Here is a 22414-nt window from a genome sequence, read left to right as displayed (position 1 = left end):
TGTTTGTTTAATGGTAATAAACTCATACCTATTTTTTATGTAGAGTATAAGCACCATGCAGAAGTTGCAGTTTGTGCCTGTCTTCGCATGTACAGAACTGATTAACTCTCGCTTTCTAATGTTTTAGATGGTCTTAAATAAAAACTAGAATCCTTCTCTGTACATCAAGACAAACTGCATTTTGCTTGTCAGCCCTCTTCCAATTAAAGGTGTGAGAGCATCTAAATTAGAGAAATTTCAGAGCCCTTCTCTAAAAACAGCTCTGGGACCTAGGCAGGTTGTGGTATGCAAACCAGAGCTGAAAGAAGCTCCTGGATTGTGTGTATAGTAGTTTTGGTGCAGAATACGAGTACAGTCAGTTTAACTCCCCCAGAAATTCCACTGCAATCTCTTGTCCTCATGCAGTTGCCATTTTCCATGTTTTGTATCACAGTGAAAGTGAAAACTAATGTTAAGAAACAACAGTTCTCAGGAATAAGCTACAGCCTTAGTCCTGGGTGTCTTAAATGACAATAAAAAGGGAATAAAACCAACGGAACTGACCATGCGCCTTTGTGGTAAGTAAATTCTCTTAGGATTTATAGAAGAAATTAATAATAGCTGAAAGTTTATTTTTCTCATATGGTTTAGAGTTGTTGCCAGTGCTACTGCCTGTGATGCTCTTATTTTGAAGGGAAATATATTTACAGTTAATTGGCCTAACCCCAGTTAGCTGAATTTGGTAGACAGACAAAATTTTAATAATGAAAAGGATTACGGATTAATACAAATAGATAATACTTTTGAATATTGCATAAAGCATTCTAAATGTTAAATGGAACACGGGAATACGAAAAAGGCTTATTTTTAGTTCTTCATCCAGGCAAATGTAAATCAATTAGATACTGCACTCTTTGTCTTATAGTGGTTTTGCCTTTCACCAGTTTTACAAGAACCTTAGCTGAAACTTTGTAAGAAGGTGTTGTAGTTTTAGTTAAATGGGACGGATTTTTCAGTGATGAATGTTTCATACCACCACGTAGTTTTGGAGCATGAGGACCACCCCTCTCCAAGCTGGATGGGGGAAAAGACTGTCCCTGGGGGTCTTGAGACCCAGTGGAAAGGTGGGTCCCTGGTGTGGAGCATCCCATCCCAAGGTGGGAGGAGGCCGGAACTGCTCTCTCAGTACCTGGGTTTTGCCCGCTGGAGGACCGCGGACTCTAGTCTTTTGCCGGAGTGCTCAACCTTCCTCTGCTGTTTGGCTTAGCTCAGACTTGGGAACCACCATAGCGCTGCTTTTTGAAGCACTTTTTCAATAGCCCAGGAGCCACTGCCAGCCTAGGAGTTCCCCTCTTCGGAGTCATCGCCGCCTCAGCCATTTCACCGCATAAAGCGCCACTGCCCCGTGGCCTGAACCTGCTTGGCCCCGCCAGGCCCCAGCCCCACTACCACACACACACGTGGTCTGATGTGCTGGAACCCACACCAGCAGCATGGGGCTTTTTCAAGCGAAATATCCTTCCAGGTTTTGTTTTAACCTAGGGGGGAAGTAGGTAATATTTTCTGCTGTTGTTGTTATTTTGCTTCTTTCTTCATTTTTAGTAAAATTGTTTGGTTTGTTCTGCCCCCCTCCCNATATGTTGTGCTGTAATCCTCTTTTTGGTAATTTTTTTTCTCAAAGTTGTTTCAAGTTCCTTTGACATAATAAGGATTTAAACAGTATGTGCGTAGTTTTAGGGATTTGTTTGTTTAATGGTAATAAACTCATACCTATTTTTTATGTAGAGTATAAGCACCATGCAGAAGTTGCAGTTTGTGCCTGTCTTCGCATGTACAGAACTGATTAACTCTCGCTTTCTAATGTTTTAGATGGTCTTAAATAAAAACTAGAATCCTTCTCTGTACATCAAGACAAACTGCATTTTGCTTGTTAGCCCTCTTCCAATTAAAGGTGTGAGAGCATCTAAATTAGAGAAATTTCAGAGCCCTTCTCTAAAAACAGCTCTGGGACCTAGGCAGGTTGTGGTATGCAAACCAGAGCTGAAAGAAGCTCCTGGATTGTGTGTATAGTAGTTTTGGTGCAGAATACGAGTACAGTCAGTTTAACTCCCCCAGAAATTCCACTGCAATCTCTTGTCCTCATGCAGTTGCCATTTTCCATGTTTTGTATCACAGTGAAAGTGAAAACTAATGTTAAGAAACAACAGTTCTCAGGAATAAGCTACAGCCTTAGTCCTGGGTGTCTTAAATGACAATAAAAAGTGAATAAAACCAATGGAACTGACCATGCGCCTTTGTGGTAAGTAAATTCTCTTAGGATTTATAGAAGAAATTAATAATAGCTGAAAGTTTATTTTTCTCATATGGTTTAGAGTTGTTGCCAGTGCTACTGCCTGTGATGCTCTTATTTTGAAGGGAAATATATTTACAGTTAATTGGCCTAGCCCCAGTTAGCTGAATTTGGTAGACAGACAAAATTTTAATAATGAAAAGGATTACGGATTAATACAAATAGATAATACTTTTGAATATTGCATAAAGCATTCTAAATGTTAAATGGAACACGGGAATACGAAAAAGGCTTATTTTTAGTTCTTCATCCAGGCAAATGTAAATCAATTAGATACTGCACTCTTTGTCTTATAGTGGTTTTGCCTTTCACATCAGTTTTACAAGAACCTTAGCTGAAACTTTGTAAGAAGGTGTTGTAGTTTTAGTTAAATGGGAAGGATTTTTCAGTGATGAATGTTTCATACCACCACGTAGTTTTGGAGCATGAGGACCACCGCTCTCCAAGCTGGATGGGGGAAAAGACTGTCCCTGGGGGTCTTGAGACCCAATGGAAAGGTGGGTCCCTGGTGTGGAGCATCCCATCCCAAGGTGGGAGGAGGCTGGAACTGCTCTCTCAGTACCTGGGTTTTGCCCGCTGGAGGACTGCGGACTCTGAGTCTTTTGCTGGAGTGCTCAGCCTTCCTCTGCTGTTTGGCTTAGCTCAGACTTGGGAACCACCATAGCACTGCTTTTTGAAGCACTTTTTCGATAGCCCAGGAGCCACTGCCAGCCCAGGAGTTCCCCTCTTCGGAGTCATCGCCGCCTCAGCCATTTCACCGCATAAAGCGCCACTGCCCCGTGGCCTGAACCCGCTTGGCCCCGCCAGGCCCCAGCCCCACTACCACACACACACGTGGTCTGATGTGCTGGAACCCACACCAGCAGCACGGGGCTTTTTCAAGCGAAATATCCTTCCAGGTTTTGTTTTAACCTAGGGGGGAAGTAGGTAATATTTTCTGCTATTGTTGTTATTTTGCTTCTTTCTTCATTTTTAGTAAAATTGTTTGGTTTTTTCTGCCCCCCCCCTTCATTCAGACTCCTTGTAATTTTTTACATTCTCTATATACTGGGGGGACGGAAATAATAAAAGAAGAAAGGTTCATGTCATTAGAGGTCTCCCCTCCTGAATATATTGTCATTAAACTAAGACAGAAGGCTTGGGTTATTAATTTCAGTGATAGAATAAAGCAATGATATATAATGAAATACATAATAAGTATTAGATGTTAGACTGTTCAGGAAAAATACTACACTTTTTTTATCTGCACAGTAATGGAATCAATCTATTGCTCCTAATCCCTCTTTATGGAAAATCTATGGGATTAAAAAAACACAGTATACAATTTCACTGAAATGTGCTCTATTTTTTGTAATTTGATGTAAGGATGTTCAATATTCACTGAGCGGTAGTTCAGTGAAGAATTCCCCTTGCTAATTCAATTAATGCTTCTTGATCCTTTCTATTGTCCAAGTTGCAGCCTTCCTTTTGTGGAATGGAATTGAACAATTGATAGGAAAGGTCAATGGAAATGAGTTTGTCTGTACTGCGGGACACATAGCTTGTTCAAAGAATAGTCACTGAAAAGTAGATCAGGGATAATTTGTCTTATGTAAAAACGTTGGTGGCTTTGAGCTCATACACATGCTTCTGTAGCAAAGTTCTTGCTCTTGTCTAAATGGAGAGGTGATGGGGACATGAGGTTGTTTCTGTATAAACATTTTTTTGGCAGCTCTTTTTCAGTAGAAAAATCCAAGTGATGACAGCTGTTGGAGTGGAAGAAATTTTGTTTCCATAAGGAATTTTTTTTTCTATGCAAAATCAGTAGTTGTGCCCTTATTCAGAAGTATTAAAAATAGCAGTCTGACTACAATTTGAATGATAAAAATTTATATAGTTTTGTTAGAAGGCATTCCTCAGTGCCTTTTCTTGAAAGCACGAAGGGGATAGATGAGGGCCCAGTGGTTAAACTGTATCACACTTGACAACATGTCAGTGTTATGGATTGTTATTCTCTTCAGAGTGAATCAAGGAAGTTTCAAAGGTACATGTTCAGGGTAAAAAAATCTAAAGTGAAAATTGTGGTACAAGGATGCATTTAAAAAACCTCACAACTTATGATTTCTAAATCATGAGACGGACTGTGCTGCACTGATTGCTTATGCAGACTGCTAAAGTGCACCATTTTGGAAAATGGAGCGCATCCAGCATGCTGCTTTGGGACTGGCAGATGTCATGAAGCACTTGGGGCAAATAACTGAGCACAGCTTACCTCCTCAGCTTTTGCAAACAGGTGTTGCATTTTTCAGGTTATTTGTTTTTGGGTTTGCTGTTCCAATTTTTAATTTTGTTTTGCGAGTTAAGGCAGGGTGATATGTTAACTTTCATTAGGAAATGAGGTATCTTGCTAAAGAAAACTTACCTGGATGCTTACCATGCAGCTTATTGTACCGTGCATTGTACGTGCCAAGAATAGCAGTAGCTTTGGTATAATTCCGAGGAGACTTCCACAAGTGGGCAATTTTCAACATCATTGAACACAGGAGTAAAATTCTCAATTTGTAAGATTAACTGCAGTGCACTTATTAGGAAGGACTCAGGGCTACACGCTCTAAAGAAAAGAGAGGAAAAAAGCGAAGCGTAGAAGAGCCTGAGATCCAGGTAGTATTTTTATTAGTGTCTGATCATATTTTGTCTTTTAAAGCTAGAAAAATACTCTGATCAATATGAAAAATATTATTATAAAAATGTATCAAAGTTCTGGTTTTGCATTTACTGATATCTATCATTACCCTAGAAGACTGTGTAAGGGGAGAACTTTTGTACAAAGTTCTAAATGTATGCTTATGACCAGTATATACATACATGTGTTCCTGAAGATTTTATCAGCTGTGTTATTGCCTTTCCTGTATATACCAGGAGTAATGGAATGGCTGGATTACTCAGAAAGCCCTCTGTGACGGGATTTGGAAGAGTGAATTAAGTAGAAAGTGTATGTCAGAGCTTAAGCTGAGCTCTTAATTGTATTGCACCTGTCAGATGAGATTGACCCACAGAGTAACTGTCCCCTTGCGTTGTGCAAACCTCCAGTGTTTTCAGGCCTGACTTATGGAAAAGCTGCCTAGAAATATAGTAAAGTAGCGAAAAAAAGACACTTCTATTGTTTTCTCCAGTGCATAGGACACCCTATGGGGCAGCTTAGGGTCTTTGGTTTTGCTCCCGCAGTTATTGCTGATTGATGTGACAGAAATAGGAAGAGCACCAGGATCTCTGTTTTGTGTTACATTGATCAGTGAGGTTGTTGAGAAATAAAATGATGTATTTAAGAAGCATATATGAGTATCTTATGACTCAAACTGGATGAAATTATTTCATATTTACTGGGAGCCAAGAACTGAGGGAATCCTTCAGCTGATGCAGAGAGGGGAGTCTGTATTCATGGTGCATCTTTTTTTCTCCAGGGAATCTGTGATCTGTAAGATGCCTTAATTTTGCAAGGGGGTAACCATTTAAAAAAAGTAAAGTGTGAGAGAATACAAAAACACCGGTAGCTATTCTCAGATGGAGATATAAAACAGTTTCGTTTGTAAGACTGACTGCTTGCAGTTTTAAGTAACAGAAGATATGGTAAGGCTGGTGAGCATTCTCATGGAAATTTGTCTTTCTAAAATAATTGAAGAGGAGATGGAGCAGTTGGCTTCAAATGCAGTGGTACTGTTTTTAGCCTTCTGATTCTATGATGTGAATTAATGGTAACTGAATTAAGGAAAGCCTACTGGTTTCCCTTTTTTTTTTTCCCTTTTTTTTGTCCACTTAGTTTTATCTACAGGAATGGTAATAAATTGTTTCTCTTAAGTCAAGTACTGTGGACATTAGCAATAATTATAGGGAGAATTTTCAAAAGCTGCTAGTAGTTCTTGGCTACTGTTAAAAGTCAAAAGGGAAATTAGAGGGAATTGTGCCTTAATGAAGTATGTTTGTATATCTTGATTGTTGTGCATATTTTGCCTAATCTTTTCAAACATTAAAAAAAATTTTTGTTGCGTTTTGTACTTTTTGGATAATTAGATAGATGTAGTGTCTTATGGGGACAGACAGTCAGCTCAGCCAGCAGCCAAAACTAATCTCCTAATCACTGGAACGTTGTGGGACGTGGGCTTTCTTCTTCTGCTGCTTCTTTCACAGCTTCAGCCTCCACACGGCCTCATAGCTGATCAGAAGCTCTTTGTTTGTGCCTATATGTGATTATGTTAGTTGAGAGCGCAGGGGCTCGTTTTACAAAATGGGGCTTGTAAGTTCTTACAGCACAGCCTCAGACATCCTTGTCTTGTAGGAATTGTGTAGGAGAGGCAGGAGTAGGAGCACTGAACAAGTCAGTGATAGACGACACTGACAATGTAGAAATCTCTAGGATAGATTTGTTGTCCTGCATTGTTATACAAAAATCATACGTCTTTACTGTAGTGGCAGGGCAGGGCAACAACTGTGTTCCTAATTTGAGGCGTATAATTTCAACACATACATGGTTTTTCCTTCTGCTCCACCCGAGGCAAGATCTGGTAGTGCTAATTACTGTATTAACTGAAGGAGAGACAAAAAGCTATTGGTGGTGTCTCCGTCTTCACACACACAGTTCCCCTTGCTCTCTCTTTTTAGTGCCCTGAGGGGGACTGCTGTAGAGTATAATTGTTTGATTTGGTGCATCGAGGGGGAGAGAGAGGATCTGACATGCCACCCTGCACTTGTTTGTTCTCTGCCCATTTGGCAGTGACAGAAACCAAGCAGAGGTCATGTGAGTGCAGCCAGAATAGCGTGGCAGTACCGGGAACGCAGTCGCATTACACTGGGCTCCTTTCATGCCTTCTGTCTGAATAAGGGTCAGTGCTGTACCAAATGCCATGGAATTAATTGGTGATTTTTATGCATACACATCTAAATGGCACACACTGATGAACCCCACCCCGTGCTGCTAACAGTGTTTTGTGCTTCCGGGGCAGGTGGGAAGGGCTGACTATGGATTGTTGAATGAAGGTTCAGATGAAAGTAGGAGTGACTTTGGAGTAAAGCAATTATGGGCCTGATCCTAGAAAACCCAGTTACCTGCTGTTTGTATGACACAAGTTAGATGATCGACCAGGGAGAGCAGAATTTAAGCAGTCATACAAGGATCTGCTGAAGACATGTTCCCTAATAAAAAAAACTACCACCCTAAAGTTTTAGAGGGTGTAATCTTGTGCGTTTCTGTTCGTGTGTTTGCACTTTAATGTACCCTGGCTGGGATGCCTTGTCTCCTTAGCGTTGTTCAGGTTGAAGTGTAGTTAATGAGTTTTATGCTGACATGCCCAACTATTTATGAAGTGTTACGGTCCATGTACAAAAATCCTGAGAACTCAGTTGCATTGCTGAGTGTTGATGGGGTGCAGTGGGGTCTCATACAGGAATTGTAATCCATATGCTGTAACTCCTAGAGTTGGACGCTGCCAGTGGCGATGTGACATTTGAAAGAAGAGCCCACAATCATTTAGCAGACTACAGTTGTACTAGTGGTGCTGTACTAGACCCTTGCAGAGATAACAGAATTGAGGGAAGCTTAGAGAGCAATTAGATTCTTTCTGAGAATGTTTTCTTAAATGTCATGAAATTTATTTTGCCTTTCTATATTCCATCAACTTAGTAGCTCACAGATTGATCCTTGCAGTTTCAAAGCTGTCTTCTGTTGTGTTCCCAGTGAATAAATTTTCAGCTTATAGCAGGTATTTTCATAGTCCTTGAGTATATGATACTGTGTTTGGATTGTTAAATTTCATTCCATCTGTGTGTCCCATATGTTCAGCCCTCCTACTGTTCCAGTTTGTTTGTGGTCACCTTTTTTCACTAAGTTAAGGAAAGGACATGAGGTACTAGGGAAGGATTCTTGCTGATGGCTCCACAGTCGTGGTGACAGCTTGTACAGCTGTGTTCTGCTGAAGACCTCTTCTCTTTCTCTGGGTAGCTCAGTGCGGGCTTAATTGCAGTGTTTGTGCAGCAGGGGAGGATCAAAGCTGAAGGCCTCTTTCTATCTCCTGATGTTTCAGCTCAAATAAAGAAATACCTAAAAGTAGGCAAATGCAAATAAAGGAAAATAATTCATACTCTAGAAGGTTTATTACTTCATTGTAGTGGACGTACTACAGCGCAGGTTAATGGGGAAATCTCCTAGGCTGGAATTCGAGGAGAAGGCAAGAAGAGCATTCTGGATTTTCCTGGGCATGTTAGTCCAGATACAAATAGTTTCAGTTATTTCAAAGAGGTCAGTAGATGAAATTACTGAAAAACAGGAAAAATATGTTTGATACTGCTTTTCCTTGCTCAATTAAATTTTTTTTTGTTTTGTTTGCATTTACTTCTCAAGAATTTGGTTTCCAAATATACTTGTTCTTAAACAAAAGCAGGACTGAAAGCTGGAGAAGCTATGTTAAGAGTGACTTCCTTTCCAAACCTTTCTCTGGGAAAGCATGCTGTTGCCTTTCAAGTTGTCTCCTCTCCTGTTGCCTGTGTGTTTGTCACAATTAGTGGCTGGAAAGTGAAACTGACACTGTTGGTTTTGGGTAAAACTTCAACAGTGTTTTTCAGGTGAGGGAAAACCTTCAAATAAGTTGTTATGCTTGCCCTTCTGTGCTGCAAAATGTTTATTTTCTCTTATAACATGGATTCAAATTGCAGTGCAGGCAGGGAGGTGTCAAAATTAATTTAGCAGTTTGATGCTGTACATGTTCTTCTTTATACTTATGCTCAAGTTTTTGCCCTTGCTCTATCAGGATACCTTCTTGACACTGGTATTTTTAGCAGGAATTAATTGTCCCTGGTTAACAGCTGAGATAAACCGTCTTTGCTGTATAAATGTGTAATTATCTGCTATCTGTAGTGTGGAGTTATACTCCTTTAGAAAATAAAGCCTTTTAAGCGAAGTTGAGAAAATGTCCTCTTTTGTGCTTTTGCCCTTGTTTCTATGACATGTTTGTTAAAACACACATTTTCTGATCTCTTCCTATCCTTGACTTTAATATTTGTGCAGAGAAATCTGCTATCAGGGGTGATCATGAGCCTCTCTGACCCTCTCAGTCTGACACAGGTCTGCCTGCTGAAACACACTGGTATTGTGTCATGTGCCCAAAGCATCACCATTCCAACAAGATCCCATGGGACTCTTAAAGACAGAGTTCTAGGCAGTCGTATGATCTTGCAGTTGATCAAGCCAACTGTAGTGTGTTTGCCTGTAAGGCTGGAGTTGAGAGTCTGTGGATTGCAGATGCCCCTTTTGAGATTCTATGCAGGGTGACTGTTCCAGAGGGAAACAGCTAAAGTTGTTTAAATGAGTTTTACTGCTGGCAATCGATAGTAAAAAATAAATGCTTGCTTTTATTCTCTTCTATAACAATGTCCAGCTGGGCATGGAAACTTATCCAGTATTCATATTTTTATGATTAAATGGCTGTTTTGTGCTGCTCATATACCTTGTGCCTTGAAACTCTTCTGGGGCTGAACAGAAAGAAAGAAAATAGTTTTCCTGCAAATGAGGAGTTGCAGTTCCTGGACCAAGTTAAAGTGAGGGGTGAATGCATAAAGTCAAACCAAATCCAGTTCTCTGTGCATGATTGTTGGGGATTTTTTGGTGGTATTTGTTCTTGGGGTGTTGTTTTGTGTGATTTTTGTTTTCTTTTTACTGTGGGCCCCTGTTTTGGATACTGAGGTGTGACATGAAGACTTTACTTTGAAGATCATACTGGTGTTTCCAAGGCTTTCTTAAAAATGGTCTTGAGTTACTGTCCTCCTTGGTAATGACTATCTACAAGTACGTAAGGTGGGATCTTAAAAACAACTGCTCTGGTTTTACAGTTAAGGGAGAAAATTAGATTATCTGGTTGTCATGTGCGCTCTCTGCTGCAAGTTATCTTTGCAGTACCAGAACATCACCTTCATCCAGAAAGAGTGGTAGGCAAAGACTGACTGACTGCAAGAGCACAGCTGTGCAGCACAAGGGTCATAATGATAGGGCATCATTTGCTTTTCATAGCTTTTCTCTGAGGGAACCATCCATATGGACTACAGCTCCATTTCCACATCCCTCAGAGATATTTTCTAATCCTTGTTTTCCTGCTGGGTGTCGACAGAGGGATGAGCTATTGGTGTTTGTGGAAAGCAGCAAAGGTTTGTGCGAACAGTTGGCAAAGGTAGTGGATTCATCAGGAACTATAGTTTATGGAAATAATGTAGTTCAAAGTGGCAATAAAATTGGGAATAAAGGTTTGCACTTGCAAGTGATCATTTTATGTGATATATATATAGGTGATACTGCTCATACTGTTGCTTAAGCTGAAATTACATAAGAGTAGGCTCTGTTGTAGTGAACTGGAAATCTTCCAGTATGGTTCTGTTTCTTCAATGCATTTGTTGCTAAAGGAACTTCAATACCCTCAAATTAAATTGCTGTGATAGTGTTGTAGGTTATCTTCAGCACAAGTCCGGCAAAGGTGTCAGCAGCAAAACCACCCCAGGCTGCCATATCACCGTAAGCAACTTGACCTGAAGGGGCACCTCTACAGAAGGGGAGAGGGTTTTGTCTACAAAGATACCTCTTTTGAGAATGGCAAATAATAGAAGTGCTTTTGATATTGCCTGGAAACTAGACAAAAGGGGCAGGAGTCTGTTTCATTTAGACAAGCAGCTGTTTATAGCTTCCCCCCCACCCCCACTGCCAAACTGTGGAAATTTTGCCCAGAAATAAAACCTTCAGGTAAAACGGCATTGTGACCATTTGTTTCCTCTTGTTTGTTCCCTGTCACTTATGTTTGAAAAGAAATCAGTTTTGTTTACTTTGCCCCCTGCAAGTAGTATGAAAATAGCTAATAAAGCATGAGTTGATGTTGACTTAGGTAAAAATTTAAGCTTAATTTTGTGAATAGATTTGCGTAGTCTACATCAGGAATACACTGTAGCCTCTAGAGTTAGTAAAAAGCAGTGCACTTCAAGACAAAATGCAGACCTGAATTTCCTTATTGCTGGAACAGAGTTTTTCAACGCTCTGGTGCCTCTGGAAGTTGCATTCAGAGGTCCACAGAACCTTTTCTAATACATAATCTCAATTTTTTTAGTTCTAAGCAGTTACAATGTAAATACAATGTTACAGTTTCTGTACACAGGAAATGTTGACAGTGACTAAAAATACTGTTGTGTTTAGAGACATTCCCCTCTTTTGCAGTGACTACAAGGTGCAAAGCAATAAAGAATTTTGGCCAGTATTTACACAACATCTGTCTTGTAATTTGACTTTGTGCATCTGGATTGCTGGTAGTAACTGTGTGCAGGTATTGGAAAATAATTTTTTATACGTGTCTAATTGGCATTTAGCTTTGTTTGTTTTCTCTACATTTCTCTCAAAACCCAAGGTATGCGTAGGTATACACACAGCTGGTCTGATTTTTGAGGTTGTGCTTTTGTTTGCGTTGTCAAAGTAGTGCTGGTCTCTGTACACTCTTGGCTGCATCTTTGTAAAGTGAAGAGTTACTAGGCTGATAAATAACTCTTAATAAACCTACCACAGCCCTCCTGGTGTCTGCTTCTATGCTGCCTCTTCCAGCACTGGGTGCTATGACTACTGGAAGTTGATTTAGTTTCTATATTAATATATGTCATACATGTGTGTGTTTGTCATTGTAGTGTGTATAGTTCTGAGTCAGATTTGTTCAGGGGAGAGGTGTGATAGGCTATACAGTCACATCGTATCAGGGTCAGGATTTTGGATACCCGAACTTGGCTTTGGGCATGTTATTAAATTGCAATGACTCACTTCCTACCTTTTCAAACTGTGGTTTCTTCATATATGTGGTACCGAATTCTTTGTAAATGGTTTTAAACATATTAAAACCATTGTGGGGGGGGGGGGAGACACCCTAAAAAAGAACCAGGAATGAGCATTTGGTGAAGGTAAGAGGCAATAAAGCTATTAAGGAATTTGCTAGGAAAAGTTCTGTGTGCGCTTGCACGTTGGGGGTGTCTTCACCATTTTCTCCATGCTCACTCTTTACATTGTTTAGCCCAGGTTTGTCTGTAAAGCTGATGGGGTTCACTCCCTCTCTGTCCAGACTGGTTCAGTGTTCTCATACTTCCCTCATCCTCCATCTGCGCTTGTTTCCCTGCAAAGTGAAGGAAATGAATCTCTGAGTACAGCCCTTTGAAACAGCCTGGGGATGCGGCAGCTTCTGCAGCTGGGATAGAAGATCTTGGGACTCTCATCCCAGTCTCGGCTGCGAGCACAGCTAGGAACTGAGACTGCTTTCTCAAAAGGAAATGCTGAGTATTCAGAGTATCCTGCTGTGTTGACAAACCTACCTATTTGTGTTTCCTGGCTCTGCACTCTGAGGTACTCGGCAGATTCAATCGATTGTGTACGCAACTCAATTGCCAATTTAGTACTAAGGAAAATGACTAGCTCAGGTTGTTTCAGTTTGCCGTATCAAATGCTTGAATTAGATGTTACTACTTTACTGCTTGTAGCTGAAACAAGTGAGTATTTGTATATCAGTTTCCTAATGAGAGCTCAGTGTATGCTCTGTGTTGTTGTGGTGAGGTTTTTTTGTTTGGGTTTTAAAATTCTACTTGTATTAGAACAGCAGCTTCAGGAAAAGAACATGAAGTATCATGGTGGGGCTGCACCTAAATAGTCTGAAGCTCAGGTAGGGTGGTTTGGGATGAATGAGTTTGGCACAGCGGCAGGAAGAGGACAGCCAGAGGAGGTCCAGCTGTCCTCTGGGACTGGAAGCTGCTAGTCCTGGGCAGCACAACAGACATGGAAAATGACCCATTTGCAGTACTGCTTCGAGACCTTTTCTTTCACCTTAGCTTGAAGCAAAACATGCTTTCTTTGCCTTTATACTCTTCGTTAACCTACAGGCCAGAATGAGAAGACTAATGTCTTTGCATTGTAAAAAATGGCCAAAAAGAAATAATGAGTGTACTGATAGAGGATGTGGAATTCAGGTTTAGGTTTTTTTCCCCCAATTATCTTATTTTTATTTTATACTTTTCTGCTGCTTGTATTTGTGTTTTAAGCCCATTCTGTTTTCATACCCTGCTACACGACCACTTACGTAATTTTGGACGGTTTTAAAGATAGAAACTGACTTTGGGCGTAGAAGCTGCAGTGAAGAGGACTGAGCCAGAGATGGAACAGTACTGATGAGGAGAACAAGACTGGACAGGAAAAGTAGAGGGTCATGGAGCACTTAATGTAGTTCAGAACTGAATGTGGGGAAGAAGTCCTTGAAGAGGTGTGTGCAGCAGAATTTCTTAGTCTTTCCACAAAGTCTTTTGGGCTCAGGAAGAGCAGAGAAAGAGAGTCCTGTGAAACAAGGACCAATTGACAGTGTAAAGAAGAGTAGGAGAGAAGGGATAGGAACTGTGCCAGATGCATGTACCAAAGGGACAGTTAATGGAGATGTCTTGTTACTTCAATTCTATAGGCTTTTTAATTGTTGTGTGGCAGTGGTGGCCTACCAAAGACCTTAATGGTCTTTAATTTTTGTATGGGGAAAAAAGGTACTGGTTTTGGGAAATGAGCTATATCCCATAGAAACAAAAATGTTAAACTCCCAAAAGCTTTAATAGAAGAATTTAAGAAGTGACTGTGATGAATAAATTTTGTGTGCTTTAAAATAAATCTGCTCCAAACAAATGTTTTCTTTAGACATCAGCACCTGAGTTTGAAGAGTCTGTGTGCATTTGGAAAGAGTTAAATTTATTTTTTCTAGGCTTGAGGGGAGTTGTTGAAAAGTTGAAGCAGGGGAAATAGGGTCCAATTCATTCTCCTTTCTCTGTTTTCTAGTATATCAGTTTCTATGGACAAGAGGAGAGGGACTTCAGTCTTTAGGGACTTTTGCTCCAAGCCCATTGGCAGGGCTTACAATTGCACCACCAGAAAGCAATAAAATAAATACACAGAGCAACAGTAACAGAAAGCAGATGTCTTGCTTTTGCAATTAAAGAACTGGAGAAGGCAGTAAGAAAACAATGGCAATTGACTGTGCATTGGGATGGAGTGTATCTATCTTGCTTACTTGTCAAAATGAAACCGAAACATACATGAACAGCCATAGCATCTTGCTTTGAAAATTTGGGTCATACGCGCTTAATTTCTCATTAGAGAACATGAAACTAAAGAGTCCTGCAAGATGGAGAAGACAGCTTTTCTCATTGTGTTCTCATGTCTGCTTTTCTACTCTGGATAATTCTATAAAATCAGTCAAGTCTCTGATTTAGCTGAGCAAGATGTGCGGAAACTGGGATCTCTTTTTTTCTTCCACATGTGTGTGTTTTGTATCAGGAGGGAAAAGGTATTACTGAAACAGTTACCTGTGAAATGTGGTTTAATGTTTTTTTAGAGGCTGCACATAAAATGGAAATATATTTGACATCTTGTAGTCTATATCTGAATGTCACCGTGAACTAAAATGGTAATTAGTCACCTACACAGCATCTTCATTCACTGACTGTCGTTCATGGAGCTTTTCTGCTGGTAATATCTCAAGGCAAACAAGGAATAGGCTTTAGGAGAATGCATTCTTTGTAAGCATTAGCATAATGTGTAAATGTGTATGTATGCTTTGAGAAGTTTGCCTCTCCTTTCATCAGCACGTTTGTTTAGCCACATGAAAATGAAACACTGTAACAGTTTGTGTTAAGAATGGAAAAATTATTGAAACTGGGGTGCAAAAGCTGTAGAGTTGAGAGGATGTCCTACTTGTTCTTTTTTCAAGAATGCTAGCTGACATATTTTAAGCAGAGTACACATCAGTGGCATGAAGGGGAGAAAAAAACTGTGTGAAACTTCATTTTAATTTCTGGCTTGGTGCTCTTTCTGTCAGAGCTACTTAAAAACAAACAAGCAACAAAACAAACAACAAAATCCTTTGTGCTCTGGCACAGACAGAGCTCCTTTTTGCCCTGGCTTCAAAAGCAAAATGACTGATTTGGCATAAAGTACTTTAAAGAAGGCAGTGAGTATTCTGGCTGAAATGTTTCTGAGTCTGAGCACAGAATGCTGCAGAGGAAGTGCTTAGGGAAAAATTGTTCATCTGGGGTTTTGGAGTCAGGAACTTGTCAGCACTACTTTATATATATATATATATATATACAAAGCTCAGAAGTCCTGTGTTTTCCTGATTGTATTTCAGGATGTGAAATACTACACTTCATGTTGTCCTGATCACCGCTGTGCTTGTCAGTAAAATACTGTACCCTGTATTCCCATGCTGTGCTGGCTTGAATCACACAGAAGGAAATTTTGCTCTGTGAATAATCTACAGCATATTGCCATGGGAGAAACACCAAAGTGCCCATAGGAATCCTGATAGATCTCCTTTCTAACAGTCCTTGCTAACACTGTGCACAAAGTTCTTGCACCTACAGGGAAGGGCAGGTGGGAGGTTTTCACACTGCCAAAATATGGGGCTAAAAACCAAAAAAGTTCATGCAAGTAAGCTGTAGTTCTGAACTCTGACAATTTTAGCAGTCTTCTGCTAGTATGTTTTTGTTGTTATAGGGAAGGTGAAATTATGTGGCTGCACTAGAGTTCCATCCCTCACAAGTCTTTAATTTAACCCCACTTGTACATACACTGGTTTATACATGTGGCACATTACCAACCTTTTACTGCTTGTCCTGCTGCTGTTGTCCTTTTGGTTGAAAACTGGTGCCAAGTTGTTTAAGAATGTCAGCTGAGATGAAAAATTCAGTATATGAAATAATGTCTGATCCCTCGACAACTAAACTCCTCTCAAAGTTTTTCTAGCATTTGTGTTAGTAGTTGCCCCAGCAGCTTTTAAATGCAGTACTGTGCTGTATGATGCTGCATCCCTAGCAACAAAGAATCCTTTTCCTCCATGAAGGCAAGACTGAAAATAAGATATATGCAGCTTGAAACACTTACTGATCAATTCACTTCTGAAAACTGCATGTGAATTTTACAAGCAGAGTAACAGTAAATGTAGTGCTGCATGTTCTATTTTAAAATACATATAGTCTTTATAGAAGAAAAAGTTGGAACACATTTGTTTTATGTTTGTGAATAGAAAATCTATGACTGAGAAAGTACTATGCCTGTTTTTTAGTAAGGCTAATATTCTAGAGGAATGTTTTAATATTCTCCTGCAAATTATTTTATAAAAAGGAAAAGTATCAAGATTTTACAAGCTTTGCACCATTTATAGTTAGATCAAATAGTCTTACTTGGTGTCTATGGAGAACCAAGACTTTTTCTCTGTTAAGTGTTTTGTAGATAATGAGGCAAACTTCCACCTTCTTATTGCTCATTGGAATAATTAGTGGATATAAATTAAATTTTCCAGACTTAAATGAGATTGTGTATGCCATCTCACCATCTTCCCATGTGCTTCAGATGTAAAGAGGATTTCTGTATGGTTACAGTCAAGCAGAACAAGACTGTCTTGGAGGCATCTGCAGAAGGGCTGCAAGATAATCAGGATATGTGTCCAGTTTTACTTCTGCTTCTAAGAGCAAATAGAGGGATTTTTGCTAAGCACTTCCAGATATTTTTAGGCTATGCAGGAATTTCTTTCATAATTGTCAAGAAAATCTGAAGTTAATCCTGGTGAGAGGTGTAAATCTTCTCATGAGCAGCTGTCTTCTGCCAGTGGGGATTCCTGTGTTGCCATAGCAGGCTGTGTTTCTGCGAAGGTGGGCCTTTCTAGAGCATGACTGTAGGGGCTTAGGTCAGTGGTCCGTCTGCCTCTGTATTTTGTCTCAAGTAATGCAAGTAGAGTTTCTCCAAGGCAAGAGACATTTAAACAAAAAGCATGCATACAGAGATCTTTTCCTGATTATAATCTCCCAATGAGCAACAGCATAAAAACTTTGAGCGAGGAGCTGCATCAGAATTGCATTCCAACAGCTATGGATGCTCCGTTAATTTAGCTAACCTCTTTTTTCTGAGTACCATTAAGCTTTTGATTTGTTGCATCCTGTGATAGAGTTCATGATTTCATTCTGAACCTTTTTCAACTAATGGATCTTGTTCATTATTCCTGTTTCTTATCTGCTCAAAACAGCATTTCTGTTTCTTTGAGTCTGTTGAAAACTTAGAGAATTCAATTTTTTTGTTTTGTTTTGTTTTGTGTTTTTTTTTCCCTTGACAGAAGCTTGACAATCTCAGTTTTTTAGGTGCTTCAATTTAGGATAGTACAGTCTGATTACTCAGTCTGTAAATGGAGGTCTGGCTTGAGACCCTGTAGTCTAAGTCACCTTTTACAACCCATGAGGTAATCTTATCCTTAAGTTTCAACTTCTGGTGAAGGATCGAGACGCTTGACTAGATTAAGTGTATAAAGTGAGTGGATCTGAGCCAGACTTGCAGCTGACGTGTGTGTCTGTAAAGTTACACTCGTATGCACTGATAAAATTCTTTCATTCTGGTTTTCCACACTTGTTCTGTTCAAAGCCATATTAAACTTTGTGTAAAACATAATGTTTTATACCTCTTTACAGATAACAATTTGCCACTTCCAAATGCAACTTAAGGAGTTTTATAATACTATAGCTATTTCCACCTTTACTCCCCCAACTCCTGTTCCTTCAACTGTTGTGCCTTTGGTTGTGTAAGAAAGAGGAAAAGGAGACTGTTGCTGCAAAAAAGAACTTTGTCTGAGAAATTTGGAAACTTGAACAGCTTTATATCAAGTTTCAAATAATCACTGCAGTCAGGAGGATTACACACACTCTTCTGGCAGGCTTTATAACCATAATAAAAAAAGCAGTCATGCTACAGGTAAGATGAGCTTTTTTTGGCTCAGGTGGCATATCACAGGAGACTGTACGACTTTCTCAAATCCACCTTTCATACTTCATGAAAATTAAGGCTGCCGAAATAAGACTTTCTTGACCAACAGTTATGTTTTTCCATCTAGGAAAAATTTCTGTTTATCTTGTGTTAAAATGCGGCCAAGCCTGCAGCAGTTTCCTTTGAAGAATGCTGACTTGTAGCATTGTTTAAATTTGTAGTCATGACTCTTAAAGTCAAAAAAAAAAGTTTCATTCCCAGTATGCATGGTCCTTTGGGTAGCTGGCAAAGCACACTTGGAGGAGAAAGTCACAGAAATGCAACAATGTTATGGAACTCCAGGGCATTGCAGTGAGCATATTCTACTTGATATTGAATTATGCTTTACAGATATTTTTGTGGTACAAAGCTAAAAGTGACCCTTCAAAAAAAAAAAAAAAGGCGCATGTAAGGAAGGCACTTTTCTTTGAAAGTGTTGAAATAACTTCTAGGAAAGCTTTTAAGTTTTATGTTCCTGCCTCCTCACACTTTTCAACAGAAACCCACTTTTGTCCTGTTTTGCAAAAGAGAAATCATTAGGATACTTAACTGTTTACATAGATCCCAAGGGAAAGTGTACTTGTGTGCCAGAATAAGACTTGTACCACCACAGTGTGGAGTAACCACAAAGAAGACCAGAGTTTTCTGTGTGAGCAATAATCCCATTACATGCTCTAAAACTAGAGTGAATATAGTTTTCTTTTTAGTGAGCACTTAGGTTTTAAAAACCAGATATGCAAGTTGGACAGATGGACATTTGGAGATGTGCTCAGACATTTGCTATATATTTTTTAAACACTTTACATGATAGCTACTGTATCATGCCAAATATGCAGTAATGATGTTGGGAGATGGAATGCTGGAATGATGTTTGGAGATGGAATGCTTATTCTGCCTGTTTTGCTTGTCTCACTGATCTTTAGTGTAGATTTTGTATGGAAATCCTGTAGATTTGGAAGGAGGTGATGCACTCTAAACTATTCAGTGGAATGGAGAAATACAGGGATATAACAAAATCTAGGGTGCTGTTCCCTTTTCCGTAATGGAGGAAAGACTGTCTTTTGAGTTTGGAGCTTTTGAGTCCCTTGGAGGAGAAAGGGAATGTTAACTTCCCTTATGAAATAGAGAAACACTCAGTATCAGGAAAGCTATAAAATGTTGGCTTCAGGGCTTTTAAAAATTCTTAGGCTTTCAAACCAGTATAGTTTTTATTATTTCCCCTGCACCCTCCTTTCCCTAAGTCATAGGTTATTTTATGTGGACAACGTTGCTAAAACTGATAATGCATGTGTGTTTAGGACTTTATTTTAATCACTTTCTCTCACTGGGAGCATTGTGAGGACAGATACTTTGTACAGGTGGTGTTAATACAATAATAAAATAATGTGTTGATGGTGCAGTCTGCTTTGAATCTGGCAAACTCAAAAATAACTTAACTTGCTCAATACTGATAAAGTGACACTTACTGCACTTCCTATTCCTATGTGGAACATCCCTGAGTTGTGCAAGTTTTAAATTCTTGAAGTTACAATGGTTGTGAAATAAACAACTAGATACATATTATAAATGCCTCTCAGTCCTGATAAAATTGATCCTCCAACAGAGGAGATGAGTCAATATTTATGTTAAAAAAAACTAAAAAACAAAAAACCAAGACAACCCCCCCCCCCAAAAAAAAATCCCTTACAAAACCCACCATAAATTTCTAGTTCCTGCTCTGATATTTTTTTTTCCTTTTCCTTTAGTTCCTTGGCATAGCATTTCTTGGGATTGGATTGTGGGCATGGAATGAGAAGGTAAGCTCTATATAGCACCAAACTTTGTTTTTCCTCTTTATCTTTCTTTTTCTGATGAAATGTTGAAATAGTAATATGCTATGTATTTTGTGTTCCCACATTTTCTACTGAAACAGAATCAAGCCTCTCTGTCAAATAAAACCTTGGCTTGGGTCACCTAGAGGAACATCATTGGCATTTTTCCCAAGAATACCTTGGCAAGAAATCATGGCCAACACTCGCACATAAAATAACCATTTCGGTCCTTGCACACTCAAACTGCAGCTCAGATATCAGAACCCTTTACTGAGGCAGTATTGACCGTGTGTCTTCACGCTGTGTGTCCCCAGGAAATGGAGAGGGAGCCTACATTGTCTTATAAAGCAGCTGCCTGAAAATAGGCCTCCTTGGCTTTGCCCTAACATAACTTGTTACTTGCTGTTCCTGTTAAAAATGCAAAAACAAAAAAATGAGAAACAAAATGAACCCTGAAAACCAAGGCAAACCTTTGGGGAATACTCTCTGTTCCAAGACTGTAAAATCATCTTCAAAATGAGAAGTGTGTGTGTGTGAGGAGCGGGCAGGGAAAGAGAAAACATTTGTGAACCAAAGCCCAATTCTCAGTTTGCTTGCTGCTGAAGTTGGGAAGAAGATAAAATATCAAGACATAATATACAAAACAAGTCAGTATGTCTGGGGTTACTGGATGAAGAGTTGGCTCGCTAAAAGACAACAGCTAAAATGAAAGCCAGAGTTTCCTTTTCTTCTTTGTTTAAGAAATTGAAAATAATAAAACCTGGCCGATAACAATGGTGCTATGAAGTTCAGTTACATAATAGTTTTTTCTTCTTTTAATGGAAAACACTGAGTAAGTTACAAATTGATGTTCACTTAAGTCATTATAACTGGCGCTTGCAGCAGAAGAAATAACACAGTCTGAAGTTTTGCCACTTAAAAATTCACAACAAATTTTGCTGGTTCAGAGGTGAGTTGTTAACTTAAATTTTGATTGCTCTCTGCATATGCCTTAAATGTAAATAATACAAATAGTAATGGGATATTAATTGACACCTATATATTATGTATATTTACATATCATATGATACTGATGTTTGAGAGCTTGAATAGGCTTGGAAAGAGGTGCTGTGTCTATTTTCATTCAGCAAAGGTGCAAAAACATCTAATTTTTAATACTCTGAGCATAATCTCAGAGCATTGTACCTGTGTCTAAGCCAAAGAGAACAGCATTATTTTGGAGTGGCTTTCTAGAAGAGATTTAGACATTTTTGTTTCATTGCAGTAGGTAACAGAAGTGATTCCTCTTTAGAATCAATGGGCAGGCAAAGGAAAAACAGCTGTGGTCTAGTGTTTGAAGTATAAAGTATGCCAATCCTACAGCTAGAAGGTGTTCTGGCAGAGTAGTGGTTTTTTTAGGGTTTACGTGTTTTCTATATGGGAAAGCATGCACCCTTTCCTAGGAAAAATGTATTCAATTCATAGTTGCTAATAGCCAGAAGCCATAGCTCATGTTTTTACTTGAGATTTGGACATCTGTTATCAAGTCATCTTAAACCATTTTTAATCAGATTCTGAAAGTGGAAGAAAATGCCATGTTGTTTTTAAGACAAGCAAATAAAACCGCCTACAGCGGTTTAATTCGTGTTAGCTCAGGCTCCATATGCAGTAGGTTTTCCTTTAGAAATTAATAAATAAAATACTCTTTATTGGTTTAAAGCACAGGTTTTTCCTTGAAAATGAGCATCTTTTCCCAGCTTTTTTAGCTGTTGTGTCCTACAGTGCTTAGTGTGGACTGTTTCAGTTCACGGTTGTAACAAACAAAATGCCATATAGGTGTAGCTGAACCACAGAGCTCCTGACCACAGACGGATTTGAGTTCTTGCTACAGTTTTGTAGCAAGAGGTATGGAAAAATGGACTTGTGTCAAGCTAATTTGAGTCCTTTATTTCACTCAGCTCTCCAGGGGGCAGGCACTGGCCAAAAGCTGCAGTCAGCAGGATTAAGTTCCAGATACTCATAGGCCCTATGTAACTCAGTGGGGGGCAGATGAGTTAGATCCCAGACAGAGTTGTTCTTACTGCAGATGAGGATTTAGAGATGAAAGCCAAGTAGGTGACGCCCAAGGTTTGAGAGATCTGTATCTTAACTGAAAATCACTTCTCTAGTTAGACTGATTCTTGCGTAAGCCTGGACTGGATATTGCTTAGGCATTGTGGGCTGTTGTAAGAGAAGGACACGGGGGTCCTAGTGTTCACAAAATTGAACGTGAGCCAGCGCTGTGTCCTTGTGACAAAGAAGGCTAATGATGTCCTGGGCTGTACTAGAGTGCTGCAAGTTGAGGGAGGGAATTCTCCCCCTCTACTCAGCGCTGGTGCGGCCACACCTGGGCCAGTTCTAGGCTCTCTGGTACAAGAGGGATGTTGACATATGGGAGAGTCCAGCAAA

The 22414-nt window shown here is 39.5% G+C and overlaps 1 protein-coding gene across 2 annotated transcripts in view; it reads left to right on the top strand.

The window, feature by feature from the left end:
• TSPAN5 (tetraspanin 5) overlaps nt 1–22414 on the top strand; it is an 88096-nt gene that overhangs the window by 43934 nt on the left and 21748 nt on the right. The window contains exon 2 of one of the 2 annotated variants that reach the window (XM_027901945.1): nt 19922–19972. The exons of the other annotated variant lie outside the window; for it this stretch is intronic. Within the exon in view, the coding sequence (XP_027757746.1) occupies nt 19922–19972 (51 nt within the window). The remainder of the gene's footprint in view (nt 1–19921; nt 19973–22414) is intronic. 2 annotated transcript variants of the gene reach the window in all.

Source organism: Empidonax traillii, unplaced genomic scaffold (genome assembly GCF_003031625.1).
Source record: "Empidonax traillii isolate 1590-97213 ecotype Southwest subspecies unplaced genomic scaffold, ASM303162v1 scaffold824:size280585, whole genome shotgun sequence".
Taxonomy (NCBI): Eukaryota; Metazoa; Chordata; class Aves; order Passeriformes; family Tyrannidae; genus Empidonax; species Empidonax traillii.
This window is presented reverse-complemented; position numbering and strand designations above follow the sequence as displayed.